This window comes from Vombatus ursinus, unplaced genomic scaffold, assembly GCF_900497805.2.
Source record: "Vombatus ursinus unplaced genomic scaffold, bare-nosed wombat genome assembly UNPS02014959.1, whole genome shotgun sequence".
NCBI classification, from domain to species: domain Eukaryota; kingdom Metazoa; phylum Chordata; class Mammalia; order Diprotodontia; family Vombatidae; genus Vombatus; species Vombatus ursinus.
The window spans coordinates 8,279,363-8,290,523 of NW_020954737.1; the positions used below are offsets into that span (position 1 = coordinate 8,279,363).

The 11,161-nt window shown below is 42.0% G+C and overlaps 1 protein-coding gene and 1 long non-coding RNA gene across 3 annotated transcripts in view; one reads left to right on the top strand and one right to left on the bottom strand.

Moving 5' to 3' along the window:
- The window catches only part of LOC114030465, a 14,177-nt gene extending 12,666 nt beyond the window's left edge, over positions 1-1,511 (bottom strand). The window contains exon 1 of the long non-coding RNA XR_003567610.1: positions 1,366-1,511. This is a non-coding gene — a long non-coding RNA (uncharacterized LOC114030465). The remainder of the gene's footprint in view (positions 1-1,365) is intronic.
- The window catches only part of SLC51A (solute carrier family 51 alpha subunit), a 23,457-nt gene extending 14,552 nt beyond the window's left edge, over positions 1-8,905 (top strand). The window contains exons 6-9 of one of the 2 annotated variants that reach the window (XM_027845292.1): positions 1,011-1,122; positions 1,370-1,516; positions 5,943-6,048; positions 7,489-8,905. In XM_027845292.1, the coding sequence (XP_027701093.1) occupies positions 1,011-1,122; positions 1,370-1,516; positions 5,943-6,048; positions 7,489-7,625 (502 nt within the window). In that variant the 3' untranslated portion in view covers positions 7,626-8,905. Of the gene's footprint in view, positions 1-1,010; positions 1,123-1,369; positions 1,517-5,942; positions 6,711-7,488 lie in introns of those variants that run through there. The other variant, XM_027845291.1, reaches the window with a different exon arrangement.
- The last annotated feature ends 2,256 nt before the right edge of the window (positions 8,906-11,161 follow it).

Genomic DNA, 11,161 nt, shown 5'->3' on the forward strand with positions numbered 1-11,161 from the left:
AGTACTCACCAGGGGAAAGCCATAGCTCAGGGTGGGACAATACCAGTGGTGAAAAGGTTGGGAATCAGAACCACGCTTTGAAAAGCTTTGGCAGGGTGCTGACTCATTTAGAACATTTACTGTGGAAGCATACTGAGGGGAGAACCAGGGCTGTGAGGCTGCCCCCACCTCCCACCCACCATCCCAGCCCCATAGACTCCTCCAAGCAGTAGCTAGCCAATGCAGATCAGGCTATTAATTATTCCATTTGCTCATCTCTGCCATTCTCCTTAGTCCTTGGGGAGGAGAAGGGGAGTGAGTATTTATTAAATACCTACTATGTACCAGGCATTGTGCTAAGCACTTTATTATCTCATTTAATCTTCACAATCCCTGAGAGGTAGGTCCTGTGAACCCCATTTTAAAAGGGATGAAACTGAGAAAGAGGTTAAGTGACTTGCTCAGGGTCACACTGCTAGTTAAGTATCTGAGGCCCAATTTGAATTCAGGTCTTCCTGACTCCGGTTTAACACTCTGTCCACTATGCCACCTAATGGCCTTAACACTGAATTTTGCCTAGCAGCTATCATCTGTGAGGGGTGTATGGCAGCCTGAATACGGGTGCCCTGCCATCTCAGTATTGTAATAATGACAGCTGGTATTTCTACAGCACTTTCAAGTTTGTAAGGTGCTTTACATGTTATCTCATCTGTTCCTCACAACAACCTGTGAGATACGTGCATTATCCCATTTTACAGATGAGGAAACCGAGACTGAATAGTTGAATGACTTACTCAAAATCAGAGAGCTAGTAAATGTCTGAGCCAGAATTTGAACTCAGGTCTTAGTTCTTTTCAGTTTCCTTCCCACCAACCTATGGCGTCTCAAGCCCCAGAAGACAGAGGATCCACATAACACAAACTGAGCAGCCACTATGGTAGTCCTCTTTCTCGAAGGACGACCAAAGGGCTTCATGGGGCAGCAAAGGAGAGGTGGGCTCAGTGCCAACGTCCCCCTCCCTTTCTCCTCAGGAAGAAGCTGCAGGTGCTGATGCTGGCCCCATTCCAGTACGCCTTCTTCAAAATGGTCTTTGTTTTGTTGGGCCTGCTGCTGGTACCTGATGGCATCTATGATCCGGCACTTGTAAGTAGGAAAGGGCCAGAAAGTGGAAACAAAACCCAAGAGGAGCCTCATTCCACACCCTCAGTCTCCAGTTGAGTAAATATAACGTAGAGGCCCTTCCCTGTTCTGGTGGGCTGAAGCATAGTAGAGGTTGTAGGGGTTTATGTGGGGAAACAAGACCCAACATCATAGTGTGCTGAGGGAGAGGACATTATGGCCTTTTCCTTCTCACCTATCAACCGACTCCTTTCTTCTCTGACCCACCTAGATCTCTGAAGAAAGCACAGCCATGTGGATGAATGTAGCTCTTGGTGTGTTGACCTTACTGGCACTCTGGGCCCTGGGCATCCTCTTCCGCCAGGCCAAGTTACACCTCGGCGCTCAGAACATTGGAGGCAAATTCGCTGCTTTTCAGGTAACTGCATCTAAATGCACAAATGCTGTCAGTTCTATCACCTGAGAAAAACAGTATCCCAAGCTGTAAAACTCTGACCTTAGCCCCAAATTTCCCAAAAGGAATTCTGGGCATCCCTAGGGCTCCTCTAGGTTTGGGGAGCCAGAAAATTAATCTGTTCTCAACTGAGTCAAAAATGAGAAGAATCAGGGAGAGGGAAAAGGGGTAAGAAGTTAAAAGTGTAAGGAAACGTTGAAGGGCAAAAGCATGCATAGAGTACCATGATATGCAGAGACAGCAGCCTTGAATATTTGCTGTTTTGTTGTTCAGTTGTTTTCAGCTGTGTCAGACTGTTCATGACCCCATTTGGGGTTTTCTTGGTAAAGATCCTGGAGTAGTTTCCATCACCTTCTCCAGCTCATTTTACAGATAAGGAAACTGAGGCAAAGTTGAGTGATTATCCATGGTGACAGTGTCTGCAGCTGGATTTGCACTCAGGTCTTCCTGACTCTAGGTCTGGCGCTCTATCCACTGTACCTCCTAACTGCCCTTCTTCTACAATTCCAGTCCTTCAAATGCTTGGAAGCAAGCTTGTCATGTTTCCCCAGGTTTCCAGTTCATTCAGTTGCTTTCAATATGGCATAATAATTTCTAGTAACCTGCTTCAGAATGGTCTCCAGCTGTCAGTGTTCAGACTTCTAGATTTCTAGCCATCATTTCTCTGACCTGACCAGTAATTTTATAACCCCATCTGAGTTCAAGATGTCTCCACTTGGATACCCTGCCACTACTCAAAAATGGAACCTCCTTTGTAAATTCCCTTTTTCTTTCCATCATCTTCCCATTTATCCATTAGAACTTCTGAATTATCTTTAACCCTCCTCTTAGTCATCCCCCACTCCCTAACTCTGACCGTCACATCTTCCTTTATAATATTTTTAATTTCTCATGTCTTATTCTGTTTCCAATGTTACTGCTCTAATCTATAACCTCATCTCCTCAGATGCAGGTTAATACAATACAAAAAACACTTATTAAGCACCTACCACATGCAGAAGATTGTTCTAGGTGCTAGAGGAGAAGCTTAGTTAAGATACAGTCCCTCCTCACAGAGTTTACAATTATGGGATACAAAATACACATACAAATAATTAAAATACAAAATAATACATATGGTATCCTCCAAAGTTCTGTCCTGGATCCTCTTTTCTTTTCACTCTCTATTTGGTGACCTCATAAGCTCCCATGGATTCAATTATCATCTCCATAGAGATAACTCCCACATCTATACATCCAGCCCTAGTCCTGAGCTACAATCATACATTACCAATTTCCTCTTGGACACCTCGAGATGGATGTCCTATATTTATCTCAAACTCAACATGTCCAAAACAGAATTTATTATCCTCCCCTCAAAACCCTCTTCCCTTCCTTTCTTATTATTGTCAAGGGCACCACCATCTTTCCTATCACTCAGGCTTGAAACCTCAATGTGATCCTAGGCTCCTCACTCTCCCTCACCCCACATATTCAAATTATTGCCAAGTTGTGTCATTTCTACCATTGCAACATCTCCTATATATACCCCCCCTTCTCCATTCTTACAGCCTCCAGACTGGTGCAGGCCCTCTTTTCCTTTTGCCTGGACTATTGCAATAGCTTTCTAACCAGTCTCCCTGCCTCAAGTTTCTGCCTGCTCTAGTCCATTTTCCACTCAGGTCTCAAAGTGATCTTCCTAAAGTACTGAATTGACCATGTCTCCACCCCTACCCGTGCTCAATAAACTCCAGTGGCTCCCTATTACTTCCAGCTTTAAATATCAAATCCTCTGTCTGGCAGAACAATAGCTTTTCATGATCTGGCCTTTTCTTACCTTTCCAGTCTTCTTACAGTTTATACCTCTCCATGCACTCTCCAATCCAGCTACAGTGGCCTACTTACAGTTCCTTAAACAAGACACTCCATCTCCTGCATGGATATTTTTACACTGGCTGTCCCCCTGTCTTGGACACTCGGCCCCCTTCCCTCCACCTCTTTAGTTTCCCTGGCTTCAAGATTGCTCAATTCCCACTTTTTGCAGGAGTCCTTTCCCAGAACCCCTCCCCCCCACCCCAGCTGCTAGTGCTCTTGTAAGGCCCTACTGCTCCTCTCCACCTATTCAAATCTTAGCTGTCTTTCAAAGCCCACCGCAAACATTAATTCACAATTATTCACAACAATTCAAACCAATATTAAGTTCTTACTTTGTAAACAGCCTACATCTTTTATCATGCACATATCTGGGGTATGTTTAATAATTATATCCTATTACAGGCAGCTAGGTGGCACGGTAGATAAGAGTGATGGGTCTGGAGTTAGAAGACCATCTTCCTGAGTTCAAATCTGGCCTCACTTACTAGCTGTGTGACCCTGGGCAAGTCACTTAACTCATTTTGCCTCAGTTTCCTCATCTGTAAAATAAGCTGGAGAAAGAAATGGCAATCCATTCCAGTATCTTTGCAAAGAGAACCCCAAATGGAATCATGAAGAGTCAGGCATGACAAAATGATTGGACAACAAATATACAGCTTTGAGATACACATGACTGAGATGATTGAACACCACCAATAACAACTAATATGTAGTTAGTTGGTACCATATAGTAGTGAGCCATAGAATACAATGGCTTCTAGAGAACTGAAAATGACCTGAATGTAGTGGCACATACCTGTAATCCCTGCTACTGGGGAAGGCTGAGGCTGGTGGATTGTTTGATTTGGGAGTTACGAACGATAGTACAGTTAACCTAATCAGGTATCCACTCAGCCTGGCACCAATATGGTGGGCCTTGAGAGCTAAGGGCCACCAGGCCCTACTGTGCGGTACTGGATTGGGCCTATGGCTTCACTTCTAGCCTGAGTGAGGTAGGGAGACCAACTCTCAAAAAACTTAAAACACACAAAGAGCAATTTTTCTAAGGAGCCTGTAACATGTAACCAATGTGGAACTTCAACAAAAGGGAACAAAATACATAAAGGAATTGAATGATAGAAGAAGATGGATTGGGCAAGGGGCAAGGGCAAAGGATGACAGGTTAACAGCCAGAGTGGTCTACTGGTAATCACTCAGTAACCAGTGAAATTAAGGAAATGTCTCACAGGATAAGCAGACATGGAAGGATGGCCAGCTGCATTGTTGGGACTTACAAATTAATGAGATCAGAGTCATCTGAGTATTTCTGTATACAATACCTAATAGCATTCTCTGATTAATACACATAAAGTAGCTTTATTTCCCCAACCAGACTCTAATTTTCTTAAGGGCAGACATCGTGTTTATACTTTTTTTATATCCAGCAAACTCTAGATATGATGCCAGACATATAACAGAGGTTCAACTGAATAATGTCCTTAGAGGAAAAAAAAATCAACTTCCTTTTGCAGTCCAAGGTCATATGAGGAAATACACTGTGATTGTGAGATCCTGCCCATGACTAGCACAAAGGAATAGAGGAAAACTCAGAACCTGCTCTTGACTAAGCTGACTAAGAAAATTGGTACCTTGTAACATCTCTAGGATAAATAGGGGTTAATGGATGGGAGCAAAGGGAGGGGTAAACGAGGCAGAGGTAATGAAGATTATATTATATATAACACTTGGAAAGCAGGTGCTTAATAAGTGTTGGTTGACTTCATTAATCAACGGATTAGTCAATTCAAACTTTATGCTCTGTTCTTCCCGACTGCCCATTTTGATGTTTATGCATTAACACCTCCAGCTAAGTCAGGGTTTCAAGAGCTTTGAATCAATACATATTGCTCCTGATTAGCAGTTCTGGTCAAATGTTTGATGAGGGAAGAGGTTGAAAACCATACTAAGAGGTTTTCTAGTACACAAGGATTTTGAATATCTGAGTCCCTTATTCTCCTATCCTTGCAATATAAGCATGGTTGTACCTATATACAATGAAAAAGACGAATGAAAACCTAAAAGGCTACCTATCCTCACATTAGGAAATCACAGGGCCTCTGCTCTCTTCATGTAGAATTACAAAATCTCATTTGGAAAGGACTAAAAGAATCATCTGGTCTCCAGTAAGTGGTCATCTAGTCTTTATTTGCAGACTTCAAGTGACAGAACTAACCCTCAAGACAACACATGCCACTTTTGGATATCTACAGTTTTAAAGTTCTTCCTTACATTACGCCTAAACCTAACACTGCAATTTCTACCTACTGTTCCTTGTTCTGCCCTTCAGAGACAAGCAGAACAAGTTTCTCCCTCCATACAACAGTGAAGACACATGGCATGTCCCTCTGTCTTCTTCTCTCCAAGTTCCTTCAACTGATGTCCCATGACATGATCTCCAGATTACTCACTGCTTTTAGTCTCTCTCCTCTAAATACACTTCTTCCCCAAACACAGCACCACATTCTAGGATGCACTCTCACTCTGCTCTCATTCCCAGCTGCTCCTCGTACTAACTGCCCTGCAACCCGCTATCTTCTCCATACTGGCCAGTGCTGGACAGATTGCTTGTTCTCCACCCTTCTCCTCTAAAATCAGGTCCCAAGGTGAGTATCTACAAACCCTTAACGCACTTACTGAAGGACGGCTAGGGGGTGGGGGAGGGAGAACAGGAAAAAGGCAAACAAACAAAAGGCAGAGGCATTCTCAGCTTATCCCAAACCCCTACAGATGCTCACTGTCGAAGAAGAGAATCTTTAAGAGGTCAAAGCCACCTTGATCCTCTACCCCTCTGCCTTACATAGGGAGAGAAAATTAAAACCTAACAGTCTGAGACTAGCTATCATGCCCAAACAAGGAGAGTATTCAAGGAGTCTATGACTGTTACAGTTTCCACCACATAATCTCTGGGGTAAGAATAAGTATTCTCATCAAAGAGAAGGTCAAGCTAACAGAGATGTATTGTGTAATAAGATAGCTTATCCATAGTTGCACCATAAACATTCTCTTTAATATCCTCATAAAACTTATCTTGGAGTCATAGAGGACTAGACTAATAGCCAGGAGACTTGGGACGCTAGTCCTGATTCCATCTCTAATTTATTTTGGCCTTGAACAATCTTAAACTCTCTAGGCACACTTCCTGATCTCTAAGATGGAGATATTATCTGTTCTATCAACATCATTATTGTAGTACTATGCAAATACAGGGTGGCATAATTTTTTATTATTCTTGGGCATTGCTGTCTATATCTTGTTATCCAGTCATTTTTCAGTTGTGTCAGACTCCCTGTGACCTCATTTGGGGTTTTCTTGGCAAAGATCCTGGAGTGTTTTGCCATTTCCTTCTCCAGCTCATTTTACAGATGAGGAAACTGAGGCAAACAGGGTTAAGTGACTTGCCCAGGTTCACACAGCTAGTAAGTGTTTGAGGGCAGATCTGAACTCAGGAAGATGCATCATCCCTACTCCAGGCCCAGCATTCTATATACTGAGTCACCTAGGTGCCCCGCTGTCAACGTAGCCAGAAGCAGTAATTAGGATTTTAGACAACCCATCTCCAGTAATATCACAGTTTGGTAATAAGTCTGGTTTACCGAATGAGTAAGGTTTAAACTCACTTTCAGGTGACTTAGATGCACTAGTATCAACCAGGCCTAAACTGGTAATCCCAGGAAATCGTGCAGAGAAATATCACAGAAATGTAGAATAATCCTTCTCAACAGGGCAGCTTGGTGGCTCAGTAGATAGAGCGCTTGGCCTGAAGTTTGGAAAACTCATCTTTCTGAGTTAAACCTGCCCTCAGACACTTACTAGCTGTGTGACCCCAGGCAAGTCACTTAAGCCTGTTTGCCTCAGTTTCTTCATCTCTGAAATGAGCTGGAGAAGGAAATGACAAACCATGCCAATATTTTTGCCAAGAAAACATGAAATGAGGTCACAAAGAGTTGAACATGACTGAAATGACTGAACAACAATCCTTTCAACAGGCTACTTAGACAGATACTGCCTTTGTTTCTCAATTTGATCCATGTGATGTTTTGTAGTGATGAACTGCCACCTTTTGGTAGTACAGACCTCACTGTTAACTGTTCTGACAAGAATATTCTATCGGAAGCGAGACGATAAGTTGGGGTTTGAACCTCTCTCTTTTCTGGAACCATCCTCTGAAACCGAAGCTTGAACACACCCAGACTGGCTCTCCCAAACGATGGCTGGAGCCAACAAAAATGCAAAGATCCTTCTTCACTAGTCCAGATGTGACAAGAATAAGGACATTCTTACTGTCATTATATAGGCTGCAAATAACTACAGAGATTAAGGTGAATATTGTAACATGAGAAAGTGTTGGTGGGGGCGGGGAAGGAAGAAAATATTTTATTTTATAAAAAAAATTAAATGATGGGGTTTTAAACTCTGAAAATGTAAGGGTTTTGTTTTGGGGGATAGAGAGCAGCATATATAAAGGTCTCAATCCAACCTAAAGCCAGAATACTCAAAAGATCACTTGTACATAAAATGTCACCATAACCAATCTGGAACACAGCCCAAAGCAAATGAAAAATAAGTTTGCTAGTCTTGCCAGAATGCAACAGATCCCTTGAAACTGCACATAATTAATACAATTTAGCCATGCCCAAAGCCTTAAAGAAATCAGACTGTGGGGTAAGAATAAAATGAAAATGGAAACTATGCCTTTTGCTATACAACTACAAAAGCATTATCTAGACACTAGGGCTAGGTATCATTTCTGTGCAGCAAAAATTTGGTGAAGCTTCCCTCTCAGGCTATAACAAGATTGTCCCTGAAACAATACACAGTTATCCAGCTTGCACAATATGATAACACAAATTAGGAACAAAGAGTTCTAGTATGGAAAGGGAAAGGTGAAGATAGGTACCACTTCCCTCTCCCCCCAAACAAATATATCACCACACAAAGTCAAAACCACATGGGATGAGAACACTGGTTAAAATCACTTTGCATTTATTTGGCTAAATGATAAAAGCCAAAACAACTCTGAACAGATTAACAACACACAGACAGAAACTGATAGACTAAACACCAATGGAGGAAAATTTTCCTTTGGACTCTGGCATTACTGATGAAGTTAACATTCATGCCAAGACCTGTGTTTCTTTTCAAGACAATTTCGTTCCCCCAGGAGCCTCAACCCTAAAACAATCTAAGGTGACAAATCTTTGTTTATGGGGTCAGGAAGGCCCACATTCAATCTGAATGAACTTAACCTGAGTCACTTCAATTTGGAACCTAATGTAAAACAGATGCTTTCACTTTTTACCTACCTGTCCCTGCCAAGTATAAACCTACATAAGACTTTGGCAGAAAGAAAATGCTGTGGTTTTCTTTTTTTTAAAGGAAATTAGTATTTTAATAACATAACCCCAAGACCATGTCCCATTTATTAATCTGGAAAAATAACAGCTAGAAGGGACCCTTCTGTATCCCATGACAACCTGTTCTCCAAGAGAAGAAAAAAAGTACAAATCATTGTGGTATGACTCTGAAAAATATAGATTCTTATAAATACTTATATTGATGAGTTAAAAAAAATACAATTACTTACAAAACATCACTCTTTTTTTCCCCTCTGCATTGATCAGGCTCCCTATGATACTGTACACAGAAAATATTCTTGAGAGCTATGGCTTTCGACAGGAGAAGGAGGCAAATGTAGTTGAGCTGAATACATTATGGGGAATAGATCCAGAATTAAGGTCCTAAAAGCATCAAACACCATTGTAAAGGAAGTCATACTCAGATCAAGATAGTCCAAAGATAGAAAAACAAAATACAGCAAAGAAGTACCATGGAGATGAGCCTCCATCAATGCTACTTACTAGGTGCTTGGCCCCAGGCAAAGAAAGAAAAAAATGTTAATTATGGTACAGCCTAAGGTGTTCTTGTGGCAGAGAAAGAAGTTACCTATTCCCTTTATTAATGATGTGTATCGATCTTCCCTTTATTTTTTTTAACCTCTCTCCATAATTTACAGAACCCTCTGGTTCATTTTTTCACCTAAGCCTTTGATCACAGTCTGCTTTTTGACTTCTTCTCAGGAGAAGCCAAAGGAGGAGAAACAATCCCCTCTATTTTCTCACATAAATTCCCACACCTCGTTTCTTCACTGCTGTGGTGATTGATGACTTTGCCAAAGCAGAAAGTAGATGTTCTGCCCAGTCCACAGTAAGGCTGCTACTAAAATGGCCCATCCTTAATGTCAGTCTCATGGTCATCTATTGGACTGCCAAGAACATCTCTTTCTAACCTGCAGCCCATTACCCAACTCTAATCCCTTTATTAAGGCTATGTTATATCCACTTCATCCATCCCATTTGGGCCGACTGCTTTCACTGACTCACGGACACTGAGAAACAGCCCTACACCTTCATAAAACAAAAGGGTAATCATGGCACAAAGAGTTCTCCCCTCTAATTTCATTTAATTAGGTAAAGTCAAAGAGGTATCATTCCAGTGGTATCAGTTATTTTCCTTTCTTGTTTTCCCCTTTCCCTAGGCTCAAAGAGGTCAAAATGTAGACTTTAAGGGATCCAGACAAATAGCTCTGGCTACAAAAGGACTTAACATTATGAAAAGCTGTTTGTGTTTGGATGACGTCTACTTGAGATAGGTCAAAAAGTAGTGCTGAACACAAACTCAGGCTTAACAATTCTGTGGCTAAACAATTTGCCTACAGGTTACTTGCTAAGGACGGGGCATATCCAAACAGAGTAGCCCACCAGTCATTGGCACAGAGGGGTAAGTCTTATTTGCTAAAACCCCCAAGTCAATACACTTCTGGTGAACAACTGAAAATAGGAAAAACTATATTCTGAGGGTCTCTCTTTGTAAACAGACATCTTAAGAGAGAAGAAACTGTAAACTCAAGACACTAACGATATTCCAGAGGATGTACCATAAAAGACCTTGGGGACAGATTTCAGCAGTAATACCTTTGCCTTTTCCACCACCAGCCTTCAAATATATAGCCAAGAAAATGAAAAATCTGTACCAGGAAGAATGTCCTAGATAGAAACAATATCATTAATAAGGGAAGCCTGCCTGGCTGAAACAAAGCAGTTAAATTAACACTTGATCAAATGAAGCCATGAAGCAGCACAGCAAGGGAAGAAACTGATTTTAAATGTTTTAGAGGATCCCACACCAAAACTCATTAGAACCAAAAGGCTCCGAATAAAAATGGCGCTTCATCAGAAACACAGTTTCCATAAGCCACTGGGGAATCCAGAGGAAGCCTCCCTCTGTCCGTTTCCTTCACTTTGATATGTCAGCAGCCTCTCAAATCTTAAGAATTCCAGCTGCCTTGCTGGGTAGGTACAGTGTAAATCCTATGACAATTACTTGTCATCTAGCAGGCACAAAACACAGGTTTTATTAGAAAGTGTTCACGTGCGAGGCCACGGGAGGCAAACAGCCCCAACACATGGACAAACACAGAAAGCGATTTGTGGTTTTCGTAGCTGAAAACACTACAACTCCACCCCCACAAGGGGCACTGATGAGCAAACGAGCAGAGGCAGATGTAAGCAGTTTTCCCATGGGACCCACTATGTGAGCACTGGGGTAGGTAGCAGCTGCTCTGCTGGTCACGTGGTTGAGGAGGCAGGATGGTGAAGCTAAGAAAGAGGCACATGAGCAGCAGCAGCAGCAGCAGCAGCAGCAGCAGCAGCAGCAGCA